Raw genomic sequence first — 24,304 nt, 5'->3', positions numbered from 1 at the left:
ACAGTTGTTAAATGCAGAGGAAGACACACAAGTTAATAATAAAATCATATTCAGACTCTGAAAACAAACAGACTTCCGGGCACTTCTAGTATAACAGTATACTATTTTCTGAAGGACAGCTCTTAGACACATAAGGCTGCATTTACTTTCCTGGCACTGTCAGTACTTCTGAAGGAGTGATGTTAGTTTATTAAAACAACGTGGTGTTGGAAAAAGCAAGAAATCTACTATTATGAGGAGTCAAAATTATGAAAATTATAATATAACCATTAAAAAGTGTTTCCACTGTGCGCCAGAGTTTTTATAATACACCAAAGTAAATAGTCCTCTTAGTAACTAGAAGGGAACTGCAAATGAAATTCATGAGAACTTTGTCCTAAGTAAAACGCATAAGTACTAGATACTTAAATAACTAGTATCTTTAACAATAAAATCCCTGTCCAGCTGAATATATGTATATGATCTACTTCAAACTCACTGATGACGACTAGAATAGTAAGTTGGGCTATTACTTGAAATAAATATAAAACAATGAACACATACAAAAATATTAGGCACTGAATTATATTAAAATAATTTCAAAATAGCTTGCCAATTAAACATCTCTCCAGTGCTGTTTAACAGAACGTTCTCCAATGATAAAAATGTTCAACATTCTGCACTAATACAGCAATTAGCAGTCACATGTGGTTACTGAATATGTGAAATGTGAGTAGTGTGGCTGAAGAACTGAACGTTTAATTTTATTTAATTTTAATTAATTAAAATTTATTTTTTTTAATTAATTTAAAATTTAAATAGCCACATGTGGCTTGTGGCTACCATGTCAGTCAGTTCAGCTTTATAGACAATACAAAATGGAAATATTAATGTATGTATCTCCCTTAACTCTGAACTTGGCAATAAAGGAAATGCCTTTAAAACAAAGACATGTAAGATCACTTTAAAACATTAGAGGGGCGCCTGGGTGGCGCAGTCGGTTAAGCGTCCGACTTCAGCTCAGGTCACGATCTCGCGGTCCGTGAGTTCGAGCCCCGCGTCGGGCTCTGGGCTGATGGCTCAGAGCCTGGAGCCTGTTTCCGATTCTGTGTCTCCCTCTCTCTCTGCCCCTCCCCCGTTCATGCTCTGTCTCTCTCTGTCCCAAAAATAAATAAAAAACGTTGAAAAAAAAATTAAAACATTAGAATGGTTTCAACATCAGCAAGACTTCACTCTAAGGTATGGCAGATCAATAAAAGGGCAAACCAGTCAGCAATGGAACCAGTGAGAAAATACCTAAAAGAAACCATTAAGAACACATATCTAAACACCATCTACGAAAGAAGATCTCTGGTCCAAATGGTAAATCTGTCTGCTTCCAAGGGCACCATACCCTTATTGTGGAGCCAGACACATTAACTTACAACTGCCTGACAGAATCAAACTTGGGAACTACGTCTCTACCTCTCTTTCCTCTAATTGCATTCTTACAAAATAAAATTCTTATCAAAATATCTTTTTGTGTGGATTTAATCATGAGGACAGAAGGCATCAACTCAGCTGTCAGAAGTTTCTCATAATTATTTTTTCCACTTTTGATTGCTTTATATATCATTATCTGTGAATATGATCAACGTTGAGTCCATCCCTGTGAGATGGAGACACAGAATCAGTTTCTGAAACAGGACCATAGAAAATTTACAAAGTATATGCCTTCCTGGTAATCAGAAGCCCAGTATCTTAAACAATGGATGATTCAAAAAGACAAAGGGGAAAATAAAACCCAGTAATATTACTGGATACAATTTTGCTTAGGAGAGACATTATGCCAAGAAAAGACTTAAGCCAAGAAAAAAAAAAAATCTCAGATCTTGGAATTTCCAGCAGAGAATGGAAAACTTCCTTAAGAATTGGGTAGCACCGAACTTCTCCTTCTTTAAGGAGAAAAACTTCCCCTTCTAATTTGTTTGTATTCTTAAAAACATGTGCCAAAACATATATTTTAGATGATTCACTACTTACAGTTCCCATATAGAAATGAATGAAGGTCGGGGCGCCTGGGTGGCTCAGTCGGTTAAGCGGCCGACTTCGGCTCAGGTCTTGATCTTGCGGTCTGTGAGCTGGAGCCCCACATCGGGCTCTGTGCTGACAGCTCAGAGCCTGGAGCCTGTTTCAGATTCTGTGTCTCCCTCTCTCTGACCCTCCCCCGTTCATGCTCTGTCTCTCTCTGTCTCATAAATAAACGTTAAAAAAAAAAAATTAAAAAAAAAAAAAGAAATGAATGAAGGTCAACAATGTCTAGAAAAACTAACAGAGATGCACAAGGCTATTGGAGAGTTTCATTAGTTTATGATAATTTTGCCATGAGAAAATCTGCAGTGATGATTATGGCACCAGGTTGGTAGAATTTGAAAAAAAAAAAAAAAAAGCCAGACATGATGGAAGATTTGCTTCAAGATTAAGGGTTGTTTGTTGAGATTGCTCCCTGGGGATACCTCAATGTTACTTTTCAAATATATCTTGAAAATTCACATGAAAAAGAACAATAGCATTCTTACAAGAGTAAGTATTCTTCCTAATGTAGAGATTTTCTACTGTTACACACTTAAACCTTTTTTAAAACCACTTGTGAGAGTTTTCACTCATTTTTTTTTTAGAGCTGGAAATTTAACCTTCTGACTTCAACAACTGTTTGGCTTGAAACTACATGAGATATGAATCTAAAATTCTATACAGACATTTATTTAATGATACAGAATCCGGATTCAACCATTTTGAGAGAAAATGCCTGTCAACTAAAGGGCAAAAGACAGGAAGGCTTTATATTTCTCTAATGTTTTTTATGATCTGTACTCATATACATCCCTTCCTGGAGTATCTTAAAATTCTGTCTCTTCTTTCTCCATTATATAGAGGTACATCACCCTCCAAACCTCCTCCAACCCAAGTCACATCTCTATTTTCTATATCTCATTTAACAAATTTTAACCCCTGATAAGACCAAAGTCAAAGCAATATTCTGAATTCTGAACCTACCAAACTCAAATGCAGAGGGCTGTAACACGATGCTTCTAAAGAAAGAACTGCATTAGCTTTCATACGCTGTCATATCGTGTTGCAAGTTCAAGTTATTTGCTTCCTCATTATCACCTTGGCTTTCTTATTTTCTTTCTTTTTCTCTTTTGGTAGTTTCTATTTTCTAAGTACTTTTAATGACTCTCAGAAGTGGATTTTATCCATTTTTTTTTATACACCATTGATTGGTTTTCCTGTTTTTCAGACTTAAATTTTTACCTCTCCTCTAGACAATTTTTCAGTATTGTCTAGTAATTCAGCTCTCACTTGTCAATTTAATTATATATTTTACAAGTTGTTAAAATATAAACTTAAATGATTAAATACTTTTCCTTAATACCAAGGGCGCAACAATTCTCTACAATGCCATATAATGGCAATCACTTATTACATCCTCTTATTTATAAATCTGCAGCTCTTTATATATGTAGTAATCACACTTGTAGCAATCTTTCATGGAAAACTTTCTGACATTTAAAATCAATTATTTCAGTGATAACAAGATATGGATTGGTAACAAATTATATAGGGATAATCTGCCATTATCTACTCACAGAGAGTTATCATAAAAAGAGAGTCTTACAAATTACCCAATATCAAATTTAGATGTAATAATGAGTTTTCACTCCCATTCTAAATCAACACAGTGAATAGAAAGCAATATAAATTTTGGCTGTATCATATGTTTTATTGAAACTAAAAGCTTCCAATTTAAAATCATTTTAACATAAGTAAGCAAAATTTGTTAGATAATGAAAATGATACCAGGATTTCTGTCAAACGAATTCAACATTTAATTGTAATCACTAACATACATTTAACTGTGTATCATATACAAGATATTTTACAATCTAAGATAGAAGAAGAGAGGTTAAAATAACATTCATTGAATGATTTCTATTTATGCGTGTAACAAATAATTTTTGAGTGCTTACCATGTGCCAGATACTATATGTGCCGTGGCTAGAGCAGTGAACCAAATCAACCCAAACAACCAAAACCAATACCTGCTTTCATTTCCAAAAAGGGAGACAGACAGTAAACATAAGTAAATATGTAATATATTACAAGATACATATTTTAGGAAAAAAATTAAAAGAACAGGATGATAAGAACTGCCAGAGGTGGGAGAGATCAGAATTTTAAAGTAATTATGCTAACCAATTATAATCTTGATGGAAAGCCTTCCTAAGAGCTAAACAACCATTAAAAAAAAATGCTGGAGGCAGTCTTCAAGGGGCAGATGGTCTTTCAAGAAGAGATGGATATGATATGGAAAGGATGAAATAGTGTAATCAAAGAGGCAAGAGGAGAGGGAGGAGAAGAGTGAATCAATAGCGAACAGAGGAAGGAAAGAAAGGTGCCAGAGAGAGAGGGGATGGGCTGCACCAGGAAGAATCAGCACTGAAGGGCCAGTAAGCCCGTGAGCAAGTAAGAGCCACTGAAGGGACTGGAGCATGGGGCTGACATATGAAAGTAGTTAGGTGAAGACAGCTAACCTCACAACAACGTATAGGGTGGTGGTGAGAAAGAAGGTAGCACGTATCATCTTGGCTTTTGGAAATTACCAGAAGCACAATAATGTTAATAAACATCATCTCTTCCAAATGAATGGATAAAAAGAATAACAACATAGGCTTTCAAATGAAAATAGGAACATTTTAGAAAATAACTACTTAAAAGACAATTGCCTGAAAGATAAGAAAACTAAACCACAAATATTGGCCACTACACCAAACAGCACTGTAGACATGGTGGAAATTTTTAACTTAATTACATTACTTATTAGAAACATCACAGAAAAAGCTACCCAGAAGAAGTAAGTTAAGTGTAGTTCTGTCAAAAGAGAAAGAAAACATATTAATTGTAGACTCATAGTATAACTGTCAGTGGACGTGTAAAATCCGAATCAATGCTCATCTCATGGAGATCTGTGAGGCTTTGACTTTAATTTCCAAGACACTGTGTTCACATCCTGAGATTGTCCTCCCCTGATCGGTAGAGCCCGTTCGATGATAAAAGTTAAAGTCAAATGGATCACGTTTTTTAAATTACAAACTTATTTTTGGAAAGTCCCCTATTATTCAAAACTCTATTTCACCTGCAATCTTCCAAATAGAAACATTTTACTGTCGATTTGTGTGACTATCTGCAGATTAATTGATAAAGAGCAATAAGAGGTTTCTTTTTTTTTCAATATATGAAATTTATCATCAAATTGGTTTCCATACAACACCCAGTGCTCATCCCAAAAGGTGCCCTCCTCAATACCCATCACCCACCCTCCCCTCCCTCCCACCCCCCATCAACCCTCAGTGTGTTCTCAGTTTTTAAGAGTCTCTTATGCTTTGGTTCTCTCCCACTCTAACCTCTTTTTTTTTTCCTTCCCCTCCTCCATGGGTTTCTGTTAAGTTTCTCAGGATCCACATAAGAGTGAAAACATATGGTATCTGTCTTTCTTTGTATGGTTTATTTCACTTAGCATCACACTCTCCAGTTCCATCCACGTTGCTACAAAGGGCCATATTTCGTTCTTTCTCACTGCCATGTAGTACTCCATTGTGTATATAAACCACAATTTCTTTTTTCTTTTCTTTTCTTTTTATTTTTTTTCAATATATGAAATTTATTGTCAAATTGGTTTCCATACAACACCCAGTGCTCATCCCAAAAGGTGCCCTCCTCAATACCCATCACCCACCCTCCCCTCCCTCCCACCCCCATCAACCCTCAGTTTGTTCTCAGTTTTTAAGAGTCTCTTATGCTTTGGCTCTCTCGCAATAAGAGGTTTCTATAATTTTCACTCTTCTATGTACATACCCATTTACACTTCAAACAAATAATCTTAAGTAACTGTATTAATGTCATGTGTAATATCCTAAGATGGAGAAATAACTTTTAACAGTCATGAATACTGATCTAATTATTTTCAGGGACAAGCATACATGTCACTATGTAGATATGAAAGTAACACTACAAAGCTGGGCTTACGAGGAAAAAAAAGAAAACCAGTAAGAACAGTAACAACATAAATTGACTTCTTTAGCTAATGACACCATAATCAGGTGAAGTGCTTTCAAACTTACTCATATTTACTGAACTCTCATATAACAGGCTTTGCTTTTTAACATATATTAGATATACACTGTGTCTATAAAACTGGAAGAAAATACATGTGAAATTTTACCTGACATTGTGATTAGAAAAGGGCTTAATAAGTATAAAGGCTATGAAAAAAAAATCCATTAAGGGAAAGGTGAATACATTTGACAGACATGAAAACTTTAAACTTCTACAAACATATGTAAAGTAATGAATCCCAATTTATACGTGGCACCATATACACACATTAACTCAAACTGGAGCAAAGACCTCAATGCAAAAACAAAACCTCTAAAACATCTAGAAGAAAACATCGGGGAAAAATCTTCGTGACTTTGGTTTGAATAAGGATTTCTTAGAAAGGACACAGAAACCATGAACCATAAAAGAAAAAAAAATAGATAAATTGAGTTTTATCAAAATTTAAAACTCCTGCTTTTTGAAAGATACTATTAAGAAAGTGAAAGACAAGCCACAGACTGGGAGAAAACACTTGCAAATACATATCCCTAAATGACTGCTGTCCAGAATATATTTACAAATTCACAATCTAATTATAAGAAGACAACTCCATACAAAATGGGCAAGAGATTTGAACAGATATACAGATGGCAAATAAGTACATAAAAAGATGTCCAACATCATTAGCTATCAGGAAAATACAAATGAAAGCTACGATAACAAATTACTGTACACCTATTAGAATGGCTAAAATAAAAAATACTGCTAATACCCTGGGCTGCTAGGATGTGCAGTGCTAAATTCCTCAGACATTCCTGGTAGGAATGGTACAACCACTCTGGATGATGGCGTGGTGGTTTTCTGCAATGTTTAACATACACTTACCATGTAACTCAGCAATCCTACACCTAGGTATTCCCCCAGAAGAAATGAAAATATACATCTACACAAAAACCTATACACAAATACTTATAGCAGCTTTATTCATAATTGCCAAACACAGGAAACTATATGAAGTTCATCAACTGCTAAACTGATAGTGCAATACTATTCAGCAATAAAAAGGAGTGAGCTACCGATAGATACATACAACAGCAAAGGTGAATCACAAAAACAAATACGAAGTGAAAGAAGCCAGAATCAAAAGCCTACCCGTGGTGTGATTCCATTCATAGGACCTTCTGGAAAAGGCAAAGGATAGGGCCAAGAAAGAAATCCAGTGATTGCCAAAGGCTGAAGATGGGGAAGGGGACGACTGACTACAAAGAGGCAAGAAGAACTTTTGGGAGGGATGGCAATATTCTTTATCTTGAGTGAGGCAGTAGTTACATGACTGTTACATTTTGTCAAAACTCATAACTGTACATCTAAAATGGGTCGATTTTTCTGTATAAAAATTACATCTTAATAAATCTGACTTAAATTTTAAACTTCTGTCAATTAAAAATCATCTCCTCTCACCCCTCCACACAAATAAATTAAAAGGTTCAACACAGTGGCTCCCAAGTGGCTCAGTCGGTTAAGCATCCAATTCGATTTTGGCTCAGGTCATGATCTCAGTTTGTGAGCTCAAGCCCTGTGTCGGGCTCTGCCCTGACAGCACAGAGCCTGCTTGGATTTCTCTCTCTCTTTCTCTCTCTCTCTCTCTCTCTCTCTGCCCCTCCCCCGCTTGTGTTTTCTCTCTCTCTCTCTCTCAAAATAAATATTTTTTTTAAAAAAAGGTTCAAGACAAACAAGCAAAAATATTTGCAATATGTGAAATAGAGTATTCATATCCTCAATATAAAAAGACTGTTTTGAAACCAAAATAGGCATCCCAAAAGAAAAATAAGTAAAGTATATGAATAATTGACAACAGAAGGATCTCAAATGGCCAATAAACAGATAATAAAACATCAACTTCTCAAAAAGTTATACTTAAAGTAAAATAAGGGTTTGCTAAAACTTTTAAAAAGTAATAATTAGAGCTGGTGATGATAAAGAAAAATGAGTATTTCTGAACATCTACATATTCGGATGATAATTTTTTTTAATATTCTGGATGGCAACTTAGCAACATCAAGAATCCTTTAAAAGTTTGTAGCATTTTACTCAGTTTTTGTTCTCTTAGGGACTCCTCCTAAGATGGATAATTAAAAGGGAGAATCACAAATATTTATGCACAAAAATATTGTGGAAGCTTTTTTTTTAAATAATAGTAGAAGAATATAGACAACCCATATGACTGTCAATGGAGAAACAACTAAATAAATATCATACCCTGTCCAAAAAAATGTTATTATTCATTATATAAAGCAAAATCAAGTAAACAAGGTAGAAATAAGAATATGAAGAAATGTGTATAGATGTTGTTAAAGGGGAAAGGTAGAAAATAAAATCATCTATATAATGCAATTCCAATTTTATTAACTATATGTACAAAATACATAGGACATACACCAAAATGCTCAGAGTAGTTGTATCTAGGTGATTCTATCTCTATTTTTCAAAAGTTCTATAATAAACATATAATAACCACTGTAGTAGCTTTTATGAAGTTAATTCTTAACACAGTGATGTAATATGATGTTATATGTAACGGAATAAGTTATACATATAGTAAGATACTTTTTGTAAGTCAGTTTTTGATGTAGTTACAAATTGAATCTGGTCTCTGACAAAACTGCTTTTAAAAACAACCAAGCTGGCAGACACACAAACTTAAAATCCAGTTTTCCTTACAGCTGTAATCAAAATGGAATGGTTTTGTTTGTTTGTTTTGTGATAACTGGAGATGATCATCTACTACCTTACCTGACGTTCTGTAGTTATGAGAAGTGGTCACCAAACTTTGTGGGTCCAAATCATCAGTTGGCAACTAAGAATCGGTTTGGGGAACTATACTGTGAGAAATGCCATTTAAATCCAGCAAGTTTTACTCTCCTTTTGGAGTTCTAGAACCTCACCCAGAGCCTAGCACATAGTAGGAAGTCCACAAATGTTTCATTAAATAAAACTGATATAAGGTCAAACAGTGACATGAAGTGAATTAGAGCTAAAAAAGCTGATGTCTCTTTTTTTTTTTTATTTCAAACTACAATCTGCCATTTCCAATAACACAGACGATTATTTTTGAGAAGTACTAAATGTTTACTCAAAAACCTGAATCCTCAATGGAATTTAGGTGTCTAGCATTGCTTTCATCATAAAGATCAGTAATCAAATGAAACATTCTTTTTGGTTGGTAGAATCCAAAAGTTGATATAGTTCATGCAACCTCAGATGCCCTCCTGCTTCTTTCCATATGTCCCAATTTATTTTGGAATGGCAGTGGGGTCTTGAATCAATGAGGTATATTAATAATGGAAAATTATTAATTTTCCCTCTCCCCTGCCTGCCATGGGATTTGACATGCTCACCTTGAGAATCTATAATACAGACAAAGATAGAAGAAACCTCGTTTGGCTCACCACATTATTATCCCCAGATCCCCCAAATATTAGCTTAATAAATAGAGTAATCAAGTAAGCTTCTGGTGTGGAGGAATGAGAACTATCTACCACATTATCATTACTAATTATGGGTATCTCCTACTAATGGTCATAAACTCAGCAGTTCTGTAGTTGGCTGGATTCACATGAAGGAAATGTAGTCATTTTAACCAACCTAACCACTAGGATCATGTTTCTTAGGAGACCATATCCTGCCCTCCCCCCATTTACATTTATTTATTTTTATCTAACTGGGTATAACAGCAAGTATTTTCCAGAATGGTATTTTAAAAATTAATAAAAATAGAAATGAAACTACATGGCATTTGTTAAAGGGTAATAAAATAACTTCAGTCAATTGGCTGGTTCTACACCAGTAGATTTCTTTAAATAGTAATGAAATCATTGCTTTAAAAAAAAAATCCATCATTATTAAAATAAAAAAAAAAGTTGCCTCAGCCTCCGCCAAAATTAGATTTGTAAGTTGCTGGTCATTCCTATAATTAAATCTATGTCACAAATTTGCAAGAAAAATGGTCACTGTGACTAATGCATTTACTTGCCACACAAGTCCTGTCAGATGACACAGACATAGCTTAAACAGAGTAAGGTTTCCATACATTTTTATTAAGTAACAAAGACCATTTTTAATCACAGCACTTCAAACACTAGTCTGCTTTAGAAACAAACCCAAATGTAGCTACAGCAGGGTTCTCCTTGCTCCAGCATCATAACTTATTTACCCCTGCCAACATGTTTGGCTCACATGCATACCGCTCTTCTGGACAAATGTTACATGGGAAAGAACTCTGACAAAGAAACAATAACATGTTCAGGTTGCTAGACTCCCTGGTTAGGACCTTTCTTCTTTTGACCTCCCCAGATGGTTCTAATTCACCTCTGATGAAATGACTAAGAGATGACTTTAGAGAGAACAGTGCTGAGCAAAGTGGAAGTCAAAGCAAGATGACATAAAGGACACATGAGCAAAGAAGTAGTGACGAGACCTTCTCTCTTTTCAAAAACTCTTTTCAATCTTTCAGATTGCAGGAAAAGGCTGTTTTGGGTTTGGGACCAGTACTAATTTTACTTTTTTATCAAAAAGAGGACAGGCTATGAGCTCAGAGACTTATGAAGGCAGCAGTTTAGCTACCAATTAACAATAGTTTTTTTTCCATTTGATTTAATTTCAGTGACCTTCTATTCATGACAAAATTGTTTTATGTGTTGATGTCAAGTTTCACTTTTTTAAAAATATTTATTTTTGAGAGATAGAGACAGAGCGTGAGCGGGGGAGGGACAGAGAAAGAGGGAGACACAGAATCCAAAGCAGGCTCCAGGCTCTGAGCCGTCAGCACAAAGCCCGAGCCCTCGAACCACAAGCCAATAAGATCATGATCCAAGCCAATGTGGAACGCTTAACCAACTGAGCCATCCAGGTGCCCCAAGTTTTGCTTTTTAAAAAAGTTAAATTTTAAAAGTGAGTTTTAGACGCCCCAGTCTGGCTCAGTCAGCGGGGTGTGCAACTCTCAATCGTGGAGTTGTGGGTTCGAGCCCCACTTTAGATGTAGAAAGAACTCAAAAAAAAATTTTAAGTGGGTTTTAACTTAATACAAATAACATGTTGACACGGCAAAGGTCATAAAAAGTGCCTGAAATTTGGAAGACATTGCTGTGAAGGCAGTTCTTGTCTTCCCTCTTTTTAAAATCTTTTATTGTTATTTTCTTCACATATTTGCTTCGGTGTCTAGGAGAGTGCCTTGAATAATGGACTCTGAGTATATGTGTGTTAATTTTATATCCTACCTTCCTATTTTGTCCCATACTAATAAATAACCCGACTGCATCTTTTTAAAGAATAAGTAGTCTGTTCTCAGCAATTCAGCTTTTATAACATTCATTTGCCCAAAAAGGTGATTCAATGAAATATACAGCGTAACGATGGGCTCCATTCTATCAAGGGAGAAACCAGCTTCCCGTTGTCTGAACAGAGTTCATAAGGTATTTTAAAACCCAAAATAGGTGATTTTAAATTCTAGTTTTATCAAGTCCTTAGCAGTAAGGAACGAACTTGAAATAACATTCTATAAGGTGGTACTGAAAAGTGTTTAATTGTCTGCTCTGGAATGTAAGCTCAATGAAAATGAAAACCTGTTTTATAAAAAAGTCATGAACTTTTGGGGGAAAACCAAAATCACAACTGAGTAATTTGGGTTGGTCAGGATTTTAAGCAAACAAAGAAAAAAAAAATCAGCGTAGTTTCCAGTGTTACACAAAATGAGTATTCCACAAACATAAACAAAACTAAAAATTGACATTCTAGATTTAGGCGAAAGGAAAACTAATGTAACAATTGAGTCTTCTCTGGTTACAACCCTTAACCCTCTTCATTAATATTTGAGATTCTTGCTCTGATTTTTAAAAAGCAATCAATGAATAACAAAGTAAATGTGCTTCCTCTCTGACCATGCTAAGTGTGGCTTACCACATTTTTGTAGAAGAAAGGAAGAATAAAACAGGTGGTAAACACATATCCTGAGTTGTTAAAACATGTCATTTGTGTTTGGAATTTCCTTTCTTTAAGCAACTTTAAGAGTATCATTTAACTATTCAAATCTTACTACAAAGCTGGGTAGTAATAGCAGACCAGCCAAAGCTGAGAGGGAAGGCAGAACAACAATAGAGTAAGGGAAGGAAAATATATTCTGACTAGTTATTCAGCTTAAGGCAAGGAGTTCCTTTTAACCCCTATTTGTTTTAGAATAGCTTCTGCTCATTCCCGTAATGAGCAGAATTACTTTAAAAGAATTATTTTAAAAGAATTACATAAAATCAACCCATTTCTTTATACTTTAAATGAAGAGATTTAGAAAGTAAATAATAACTCTTACAGATATTTTTTAGACTTGGTGTTATACATTCACAAAGATGATTTAATTTTGCTTATAACTCTTTGCTAATGTTTCAGAATCCTTACATTTATGAATTGCTATGATGTCATATAACACAGTTATTAGAAACTCAATTTGGCATGATCAGCTTTGTCACTCACCAAGGTTTCCTCAGGAATTACCAAACTCCCTCAAGAGTTACCAAAAATAATAAAATAGGCTGAGGAGTCTGAAAGGCAAAAGCTCTACGTTTTCCTGTCAAACTTTAACCTATAATTCTTGAAGACATGGAACCATTCAATTTAGCCCCCAAACCAAAAATGCCAAAGCTCTAACAAATCATGTGATCAGATTTTTTTCAACACAGTTAAATCTTTTTAAACTAAAGAGAGGATTTTCAATTGCAATTGTTTTAAAAGTTGCCAATATCTATTTTTTAATCTTTCTTTTGATGAGGAAGCAGCACATGAGATGGTTGAACTTGAAATGCCTGATGTTATACAGAAAAAAATATATATATGTATATGTATATATATATATATATATATATATATATATTCTTTTTACAACAATTTAGTTATTCAGAGAGGTGGCTATCAAATTTTATTAAAATCTCATCAACTGAGAAACCTTAAAACAGTTATTATACCCCACAATTATTGTAAACAGAACAATTTAAATGAGAGGAGGAGATAATGACATTAACTTCTTAACTTAAAGCAATCCTCTGTGGCATGATTTTAAAATATGCTCTTAGTCTGAAATTTATGTAAATTGAATTCATCTATCATTGGTTATTACCAGCCTAGCTACATTAGAAAAAAACAAAACACAGTTTTCTGTAACAATTAGTTCTTAAAAACACTGTGTTTTAATTAGACCTGGGACATTGTTAAACTAGCTATAAATATGTACAGTATTTTATGTGGTATACCCAGATGTCTAAAAATCAACAAAAATGCCCTCAGAGTTCTTTCTTCAAAAATTCATCTAAAAAAAAAGGCTTTCATTCAAAGTTTTAATGGAATCTGAAGTAAATGCCCTTTTTAGATTCTATTTACGTAACTACAAAAGAAATGGTCACTTATAACTAGAGAATAATCAGAGAACAATCATTAGTCAGAGATAACCAATTCTTCATTTTATGGATGTCCATGGCCATGCCAAAAACAAATTCATGGAAGAGCTTGGAAAAAACTTAGATCATACAAATATTTTATATAGATTATCCCATTTAATGTTCACCACAACTGTATAGTTTAGGTACTATCTACTCCATTTTATATATAAGGAAGGTTATGTGATTAGGCTAGTAATTCAGTCAAATGAAGATTTAAGCCATTCTGATTCCAGAAACCATAGTACTACCCCTCATCCTAAATTTTAAGAGTAAGTGAATATTTTTCATTTATAAAGAGAATTCCAAAAACACTGTAACAAGTACTATCCTTTACGAATTACAAAATAAGAAACAAGTGTTGGTGAGGATGTGGAGAAACAGGAAGGTTTGTAAACTGTTGATGGGAATGCAACCTAGTGCAGCCACTGTGGAGAACAGTATGGACTTTCCTCACAAGGTTAAAAATAGAATTACTGTACAATCCAGTAATCACGCTACTGGGTATTTACCCAAAGAATAAAAAAACATTAATTCAAAGAGATACACGCACCCCTATGTTTATAGCAGCATCATTTATAATAGCCAAAGTATGGAAGCAGCCCAAGTATCCATTGACAGACGAACGGATAAAGAAGAGGTGGTAGATCGATCGATGGATCGTAATATTATTCAGCCATTAAAAAGCATGAAATCCCACCATCTGCAACAACATGGATGGAGCTAGAGATTATTATGCTAAGTGAAATAAGTCGGTCACAGACAAATACCATATTATTTCATTCATATTTGGAATTGAAGAAACAAAACAAACGAGCAAAGGGGAAAAAAAAGAGAGACAAACCAAGAAACAGATTCTTAACTATAAAGAACAAACTGATGGTTACCAGAGGTGTGGTGGGTGGGGAGATAGGTTAAATAGGTGATGGGGATTAAGGAGGGTACTTGTAATGAGCACCGGGTGATGTACAGAATTGTTGAATCACTATATCGTAAGCCTGAAAATAATACAACACCATAGTGTAGGCCCGAAAATAATATATAAGTATGTTAACTATACAAGAATTAAAAAAAAAAACTCGATAAAATTTTTAAGTAAATTAAGTGAAAAATGAAAAAAAAAGAATAACAAACTAAAACATGAAGGTTACAATTTAGAATTTCCTTCCTCTAAAATAAGTCCTTTTCCCAAGCCCAACTCAAACACCAACTTCTCCCTGAAGCCTTCTCATATCATTCAACTGAGATTAATCTTTTCTGACCTCTTGGCAATTGCTGTACACTGCTCACATGAAGAAAGTGCTAGCTCCCTTTTAATACTTATTCTCTTCTTTCTTAGTAACAGAAATCCAATTTTTAGCTCTTAGCAACCTGCCACATGTCCCAACCTCTCCAGTGGCTAAGTAGGATTGCTTGAATAACTTCTGCAATAAGATATGACTGCAAGTATGATGTTGGAATTCTAGGAATGCAAATTAAACAAAGCAAACTTAGATTTTAGGAGAGCTCTGTGCTTTCCCAGGATAAAGACTTTACTAACCAGGTATCTTTTTTGGCTGGAGCTCCAGCAGCTGTCTTGGACCATGAGGTAAGCTTGAGGAAGGAAAGTGCAGGCTGTGGAGGATGGAGGAGAAAGATAGGTATATCCATCCACAATGAGACCACGAAGCCACCATACAACACTTGGACAGCCTCCTTCCAGATTTTACATAGTAGAAATATAAACCTCTATCCTGTATGCCACAATTATTATTTTTTCTGTTAAATAATCTGAAACTAATTCTCATGGATTTAGTCCAGATTCATACATAGTTCATAATCCAATTTGTTCATAATCCATAGTTCATAATCCATAATTGCAACTATGGGGGGGGAAGAAATAGAATTATTATTTCTTATAACACTGGAACAAAATATCTCCAGTCATAATTTGCATTCTCAAACCCTTTCTGGTAACTTTGAACTTTGAGAAAGAAAGGGGGTAACAGGGGCTCCTGGGTGGCTCAGTCGGTTAAGCAAATGACTCTTGGTTTTGGCTCAGGTCATGATCTCATGATTCGTGAGCTGGAGCCCTGCATCAGGTTCTGCGCTGACAGCGCGGAGGCTGCTTGGGATTGTGTCTCCCTTTCTCTCTGCCCCTCCCCTGCTCGCTCTCTATCTCTGACTCTGAAAAATAAAAAATAAACATTTTTTAAAAAGCGGGGTAACAGAGGGGGAAGGAAACATGGAAAAAGACACTTCTGCCTCTCTGCCATCACTCATGCCAGTTCTCCTCCTTTCTTCTCTACTAGCTAAAGCCTACCATACTTCAAGGACCAACTCAGCAAAATGGCTTCTGTCTGACTTTCAAATTCAGAGTGCCTATGGCCTGTGCCATTTCACAGTCCTACATCATCTAGTAACATCTTTAGTTTGACCTGTTAACTTTTACATTGTATTTCTTTTTCTGTGAGTCATATCCACAACACAGTGGGACCCACATCATGTATCTTGCACCCTCCACAGCTATTAGAAAACCATCTCTGTGTAGTAGGAGATCACTAAGTACTTTTGATTAGTTGAATTAAAATAAAAAAAAGAGGAAAAAGAGCAGAAGACTAACGAGTGAGAATGCACAACTTCTTAGAAGTGCAAGAGTAGAATAAAGATCCTAAAGAGTCCCTAGAACAGGTATTACTTTCCTGGACCTTATCAAATAATCAGGCCTGGGAGAACACATATTCTGATATGTTCACTGTTCATACAATCAGTGCAAAACTCAAACTATACTTAGTGAGCTTGTCCTCCAACTAAGGGACGGTGTATTTAAGTATTTTAGTTACTTAGACAATTGCCTCAAATTTATTTTCTCAATTACTGTAGACGTTTAAAGAGTAAGAGATTCATCTTAGAAGTCATGCTTTGGTAGTGGATGTATATGATTCCAAACTATATAAAAAATCTGGCTTCCAGCAAGATCATATTTTACAGATATTATTTTGTCAATTGTGACAAATAATGAAAAATAATACTTAGATGAAAAAACGATTTAACAAAATACTACTGAGTCTGGAACAAGTAGCTTAAAAGCTCATTTCCATTAAATAGACACTATTAACTCTCTTCTAAAACCCAATAATACGACATCAGAAATAACATTACTACTTCTTTAAAAATAAAGTCTACTCTAAGCGTAAATTTTGCAGAAGCTACATCATTTAAAGCTCTAGAACATCGGGACCTTCAAAGCTGTGTAGCACTACATAGAATTAACATCATGTAACAAACACGTTTAAAAGCTCCAGCTACATTCAGATGCATACAGTAGTGACACAAAGAGCATTTTAAACAGAAGTAACTGATATTTTGCCTAGACTCGTGAACTATTTTATACCCTGCTGATTTTATTCTCAATTTTTTGCAAATCACTGTACTTCATATCTGTTCATGAACTATGGACCTAAAAACACAATATTCTAATTTATTTTCATGAATTTGGCAAAGTTTTAGGGAGGGTATAAATAAAAATAATTAACAGAAAACTCAGTTTCTTTCTCATTCTTTCATAAAATAAACCAAGTCTTTGTTATATCATTATTTAAAAAACGATTGAAAACGCTAAAACAGAATCGTCCTTAGAATTCTATTAGCTCTACTTATGAACACTGAACTATTTTCTAACCTTTATACCATTTATAGTTCACACGTCAAAAAAATATTGCATTTTCCTCCAAATTACTCATTAATTATTTCCTCATTTCAAATTTTTTTCACACAGATTTCTCAGAAGTATCCATGACAGTAGCTTCTTTGACAGTGAAATGAACAAAATAAATGACATGTCAACAAGTAAATTAGCATTCCCTTTCTGACCAGCTGGGTCATGTTTCCTTTTCAAAATCCTTAGTCCCATGATACAAAATAATAATAATCTAAAAGACCTCATTAAATGATCAATATATTGACATAACTTCTATAAGGAGATACACAGAGTTTTAATTGATTCTTGAATCCATTAAATGGAATATTAAACCCAAGCCTCCAAATTATAATGTAAGAGAACATTTCCTTTACTTATTAACTAATTTCTTCAGGGTATGGTTAACGGCACATAAAAAGATTCAAAAACTTTTATATTTAATCCAACAGTAAAAAAAGTCCCAATTTTCACTAAATCTTTCATATAAACAACATCATAACAAAAGTTATTACAGACAAGTTAAACCATATTTACTTACCAAAAAACTTCCAAAGGCTGAATTAAATATTGCAGCTGCCTATAAAGAAAATAAATAGGGGGAAAAACTCACTGAAAGTAAATAGGAAAAAGAAAAGCAAAGATTATCATTCTCCCATCCCCCACTATTCAAAACCCTAAAACATTGACTCTACAAAGCAAAGTTAGTCACTGCTTACAAAAATTGCCAGTGGCCTGTACTTTACTAAGATAGATGAGCTGCAGCTTAGGAATTCATAAATAATGGGTCTCAAAAGCAAGCAAAAAAGACTTGCCAGGAGATGTTTTGAACCTATATGACACTACCAAAGAATCATCACCAATAGTAAACTGAATTCTTGTTATTGGTTTCGTTAGTTGACCTAAAACAGAGGTTGATATATTTGTTAAAAAATTCTTTTTCATGTTACCGGGCAAAGAAAAACCAGAATTGTAAAGAAACATTAACTACTCTGCATCAGGGAGCATATGTCTTATGAGCTACACCCACCAAGTGAGATCTGTTGTTCCCATACAACAAACATTAGAATGTGAACAATGCTGCTAAGACGATGTACCATTAATGCTAAAGGAGAAACAAGCAAGAAAAACTTCCACTTGGTGTTCAAAATTCAAAGAAGAAACATTTGACTTTGCGCTTACCTAAACATCCAGGGATTACACAGTAGATGTGATACAGTTCTTAACTTTAAATCAATCACTATATTCCATGAAGCTACACCTGAATCCTGAAAGCTTCTCACATTACCCAAAAAGGATAAAAACTTGTATAACATCCAATCTGATGGGGAAAAAAGGAGAGAGAAAGAAAAAATAATAAAAGGCAAAAGGAAAGGTAGAGAAAACCTATTGACATCTCCTGTAGATCAAGAGCAGAATTAAATTAATCATCATGGACATTAGCAGCCACGTCGTAGTAAGAAAAGGATGTCAGTTTAGCAAGTTTGAATAAAGTCCAAAGCCAGGCTAAGAGCTGTAGCTGAAAATGCCTTCTGCTCCAGAAGAGGATGCAATGAGAGTGCATGGGTAATGAGATCCCTGGCTCCAGAGAGCTTAGCTCTCCTATTCAAGTTCATAATTAATTCAAAGCTTTGATAATTTCATTAGATTTCTTCTTTGCTGGCCCTATCAATAAAAGATGGCACTGGACCAGAGCTCCTCTGTGGCATAAACATAGGCACAGGCACAGACCAAGGAAACCTTTGCTTCCTGACAGGGACAATGGCATATGGTGTTCCGTGTTGTACAGGGAGTAGTGGAAAAAAAAAAATTTTGGCTAAATAAAACATTACAGATGACAATTGTAAACTATGGCAACATATTTAACCCATCTTCCTGGAATTCCATTATGGATGATTCAGGAGAAACTTGTATGTGTGGAGAAAAATAAGTAAAACTATATAAATAAATGAGTCATAGTGAGATCAACTGGAAACACTGCCTTCCTTCCTACAAAAGACATGCACCTTCCCCACAACCACCGTTTATTTCTAGACCCTATTTTGTACTTAAAATGGATTGATCTCTTTAGTAAAGGAATGAGGTATTCTGCTTTGAGCTTCTCTCTTCCAAATGTGTTTCTTTCCAGTGTTCACCAACCTTATTCAAGGTAACTAATGGTTTTGGCTAGTATTTAAAAACAAGCAAACAAAAAAATCAAAAACAAACAAACAAAAACACATGGATTGTTAGAAGTAAAAAGACTCAGAAGTCAAAGTAAAATAAGTCAACTACTAGTCATCAGATCAAATTACCATTTTCCCACTCCTTCCAATTCTCTTTTTTTAACCCAAACACAAGCAATATATTGTATGTGGATTGGCATTTTATAAAATAATGGCGATGACAGTGACGTGCTGTCTTAGGTACCCGAAGATGCTGCAAGCCAACTTCTTAGTTGTTCTTCTGCTGGTGCTGGTGCTGATGCATTTGAACCCACCTATCCTATCACTTGGTGCTCCCATGCAATGAGCTCTGGCATTCATTTGTGAAACAGCTCATTAAGGTACTGGGTATCTCAAGAACCATGTGAAATTGTGGACACTGAACCAAGGATCTTGAGCTCAATAGTGACAAATAATCAACCTAATAGTTGACTTAATTCTACTCTTGCAGCATATAAAGGAATTATGTTTTCCAGAGTCCCAAAGAGTGATAAATATTTAGAGAGTGTTTCACTCATACATAAAAGGCATGTATGTCTTTAGACTTAAGGAGGAATTTCCAGCTCTTCAGCACGATGTACAAGGCCTTCCATGAATAGGTCTCTGTCCATCTTATTTCTTGCCTCCAATTTTATATCCCGACAATACTAAACCACTTGTGATTCCTCAAACTCATTGTGCTGTTTCTTACCACCTTGCTCCCTGGCCTAGAATGCCCTTCCCTCTTCCTCCACCTAGGTAACTCCCACTTATATTAGCAACTCCTTCCAAGCAGCTTTCAATCACCTCCTCCAACACACATATATCCTCACTTCTAAGTGGACTGAGTGTCTCCACACCTGCTGCCACAACATCCTGAGCATACCTCTGCCATGGCAATTGTTACACTATTGAAATAACCTATCTATTTACATGCCTCCTGGCCTTCCTAGAAACTAGAGTCTTCTGAGGAAGGAATCTGATGAAGCTCATCTTAAGCACCTACATGTTTATCTGCTGAATTGCTGAAATAAGTAAGATTTCCAGAAATGTCTAAAGTCTACCTCTTCTGCTAAGTTTTTCTATATGTTTGGCAGAATACAAGGATTGGCAGAAGACTGGATCTGACACCTGGCTCCAAACCAAGCAAAAGCAATGACAGATCAAGACTTCAGTCTCAACCCAATACAAGCATCTCTTTCACAATATCTTGTTTTATTTCCTTTAGCCTCCCTATTATGATCCAGTTATATACAGTTACATAAATATGCTTAAATAAACAATGTTTTAAAATTTACTACTGCTATGTAACAATAGAGTTAGTGAAATAAAATCTAGAATTACCAAGGAATACTCTGCAGCCATCACACTTCAACAAAGCAGGAAAGAATATCCAATGGGAAAAAGACAGTCTCTTCAGCAAATGGTGTTGGGAAACTGGACAGTGACATGCACTTTCTTACACCATATGCAAAAAATAAAGTCAAAATGGATGAAAGACCTAAATGTAAGACAGGAAACCATCAGAATCCTAGAGGAAACAACAGGCCACAACCTCGTTGACCTCAGCTGCAGAAACTTCTTACTAGACATGTCTAAAGGCAAGGGAGACAAAAGCAAAAATGAACTACTGGGACCTCATCAAAATAAAAAGCTTCTGCACAGTGAAGGAAACAATCAGCAAAACTAAAAGGCAACAGACGGAATGGGAGAAGATATTTGCAAATGACATCAGATAAAGGGTTAGTATCAAAAACCTGTAAAGAACATATTAAAATCAACACCCAAAAACCAAATGATCCAGTGAAGAAATGAACAGACATGGATAGACATTTTTCCAAAGAAGACATCCAGATGGCTAATAGACACATGAAAAGATGCTCAACATCATACATCACCAGGGAAATACAAATCAAAACCACAATGAGATATTACCTCACACCTGTCAGAATGGCAAAATTAACAACTCAGGAAACAACAGATGTTGGCGAAGATGCAGAGAAAGGGAAACTCTTTTGCACTATTGGTGGGAATGCAAAGTGGGGCAGCCACTCTGGAGAACACTATGGAGATTCCTCAAAAAATTAAAAATAGTACTACCCTATGACCCAGCAATTGCACTACAAGGTATTTACTCAAAGGATACAAAAATGCTGATTCAAAGGGGCACATGCACCCTAATGTTTATAGCAGCACTATCAACAATAGCCAAAGTATGGAAAGAGCCCAAATGTCCATTGACTGATGAATGGATAAAGAAGATGTGGTATATATATACAAGGGAATATTACTCGGCAATCAAAAAGAATGAAAGCTTGCCATTTGCAACATGGATGGAGCTAGAGTGTATTATGCTAAGTGAAATAAGTCAGTCAGAGAAAGACAAATATCATATGATTTCACTCATATGTAGAATAAGAAACAAAACAGATGAACCTAGGGGAAGGGAAGGAAAAATAAGATAAAAACAGAGAGGGAAGAAAACCAGATGAGAACTTTAAATACAGAGAACAAACTGAGGGTTGCTGGAGGGGTGCTGGCTGGGGAGATGAGCTACATGGGTGATGGGCATTGAGGAGGGCACTTGCTGGGATGAGCACTGGGTGTTATATGTAAGTGATGAATCACTAAATTCTACTCCTGAAACCATTATTACACTATATGTTAACTTCTTTAAATTCAAAAAAAAAAAAAAAAGATGATCTGCATATACCAATATGAAAGCTGGCGAAGATATTTAAAGTGAAAAAGCAAGCTTCAAAATGATGTATAATTCTTTTAACTTTTTTCCCCCCATACCATCAAGCAATTCTCTGACACCAGTTAGGTGCCCTACAATTCAACTCAAATCTGCTACTTTCTACCTTAAGCTAGTGTCAGATGCCACAGGTTAAGGATTCAGTCCCACAAGACCGTTCCCATTTCAGATGTTAATCACAAAGGCCAGGTTGTCACCTGTGCTTCTGACGCACTGGCTATATATAAATTGGAGGTTCCCACACCGTATCCTCGAGTTTGATTAATTTGCTAGAGCAGCTCACAGAATTCAGGAAACGGTTTTATTCACTCCATTGCCACTTTATTATGAAAAGGCTATACAGGAACAGACAGATGAGAGAGGTGCACAGAGCAAGGTATGGGGAAAGGGCACGGGGCTTCCCAGCTCTCTCCAGGTGTGACACACTCTCAGCACCTCCACATGTTCACCAACACGGAAGCTCTCCGAACCAGTCCTTTGGGGTTTTACAGAGGCTCCATTAAAGAGGTATGATTGATTAAATCATTGGCAGTTGCTGATTGAACTCTATCTCCGGCCCCTTTCTCCTCCCTAGAGGTGTGGAAGCAGAACCAAAAATTCCAATCCTTTAATCAGCTGTTTGGTTCCCCTGGCAACAAGCCTCATCCTTAGGTGAGCTGGGGGCTTTCCAAAAGCCTCATTAACGTAACAAAAGACTCTTAGGATATGATTCCTCTCTCCTACCTTCTAGAAGCCATACCTGAAAGGATTCACTGATTTTTAAATATAGCATTTTATTTGTTATTATTGTTTTTGCTAGAAACGACTTAAATACCCATTTCCTGTCTATAATGCTCTATTACAACAAGCATTTTACCTAACTGGTACAAGATCATGTCCTCAGTGCCTAGAACAGCACCTGGCTTATAGCAGACCCTCAATAAATATTACTGAATCAAATGAAGAATGAATGAATGAATACGTATGCGAACTGAATGCCCTGTACAGTAATGTTTTCATTTTTAACTCATGAGTCCTATCTGTAAAGTGTATACCTTGGCGCAATTACTTTGATGGATAATTAAAACAAGACTAGCTGGAAAAAAAGTTCATATAAGTGTTTTTTTAATACTGAGTAGACTTTCTCTATATCACATATTTTTAGATACTATATTGCTTTTAGTATCTGCCCAATTTTACCTAATATCTGTTATTTTATATGTTGTATAACATGTCTTTTTTAAAAAAAATTTTTAATGTTTATTTATTTTTGACAGAGCATGGGCAGGGGAGGGGCAGAGAGAGGGAGAGACACAGAATCCAAAGCAGGCTCCAGGCTCCGAGCTGTCAGCACAGAGCCCGACATGGGGCTCAAACTCACAGACCGTGAGATCATGACCTGAGCCAAAGTCAGACGCTCAACCGACTGAGCCACCCAGGCGCCCCAGTATAACATGTCTGTATTAAATTATTTTGGTAAATTGAGTAAGTTCAAGAACAAATTAATTTCCTTATAACCTACTTGAAATAAAAAGGTAATTTAAAAAAAAACTGAAAATAATGGGGACAGAGAGTCCTCTAACTCATAAAAGCAAACTCTGCCACAGCCGAATGCCTTTAAATGTTATGAAGTTCTACCTTACAGTAAGCCTGAAACCTTTACCATCTGTTATGGCTGTGCCCTGACAGTGTCCCATGCTCTGGAGTTACACAAATATGGAGTCTTTTTTTTTTTAAATGATTGCACTTCAGATACATGAACACTGCTGAGTCCTACCCAAGTCTTCCCCAAGTCTCCTCTTATGACGCTATATCTAAAGTTTTCATAATGCTGGTCCAACAGCCTCTTTTTCCTTCCATCATCAATCCACTAAGTAATGAAATCCATTGTTCGCATTGGGTGTTAATGATCTATTGCAAGTTAATTTCTGAAACTTCCGGTTTCCACTGTTGCATACCCTGCTTCCCCAGTCAACCTAATCAGAAATGTTTACCAAAATGTTAAAATGGGACACTTATGGTTGTCTCAGAATTTCCAATAATGCACCAAACTAAAGAGAATATGTGGCAAGCACCGCACTATTCCTACAGTAAAGATACCAGATATCGACAT

At 35.5% G+C, this 24,304-nt stretch overlaps 1 protein-coding gene across 2 annotated transcripts in view; it reads right to left on the bottom strand.

Moving 5' to 3' along the window:
- The window catches only part of SLC10A7 (solute carrier family 10 member 7), a 249,557-nt gene that overhangs the window by 155,412 nt on the left and 69,841 nt on the right, over positions 1–24,304 (bottom strand). The window contains exon 5 of one of the 2 annotated variants that reach the window (XM_015081568.3): positions 17,813–17,851. The exons of the other annotated variant lie outside the window; for it this stretch is intronic. Coding sequence (XP_014937054.1) covers positions 17,813–17,851 — 39 coding nt within the window. The remainder of the gene's footprint in view (positions 1–17,812; positions 17,852–24,304) is intronic. 2 annotated transcript variants of the gene reach the window in all.

This window comes from Acinonyx jubatus, chromosome B1 (genome assembly GCF_027475565.1).
Source record: "Acinonyx jubatus isolate Ajub_Pintada_27869175 chromosome B1, VMU_Ajub_asm_v1.0, whole genome shotgun sequence".
Taxonomy (NCBI): Eukaryota; Metazoa; Chordata; class Mammalia; order Carnivora; family Felidae; genus Acinonyx; species Acinonyx jubatus.
The sequence above is the reverse complement of the archived record's forward strand: the minus strand, read 5'-3'. Positions and strand labels throughout refer to the sequence as shown.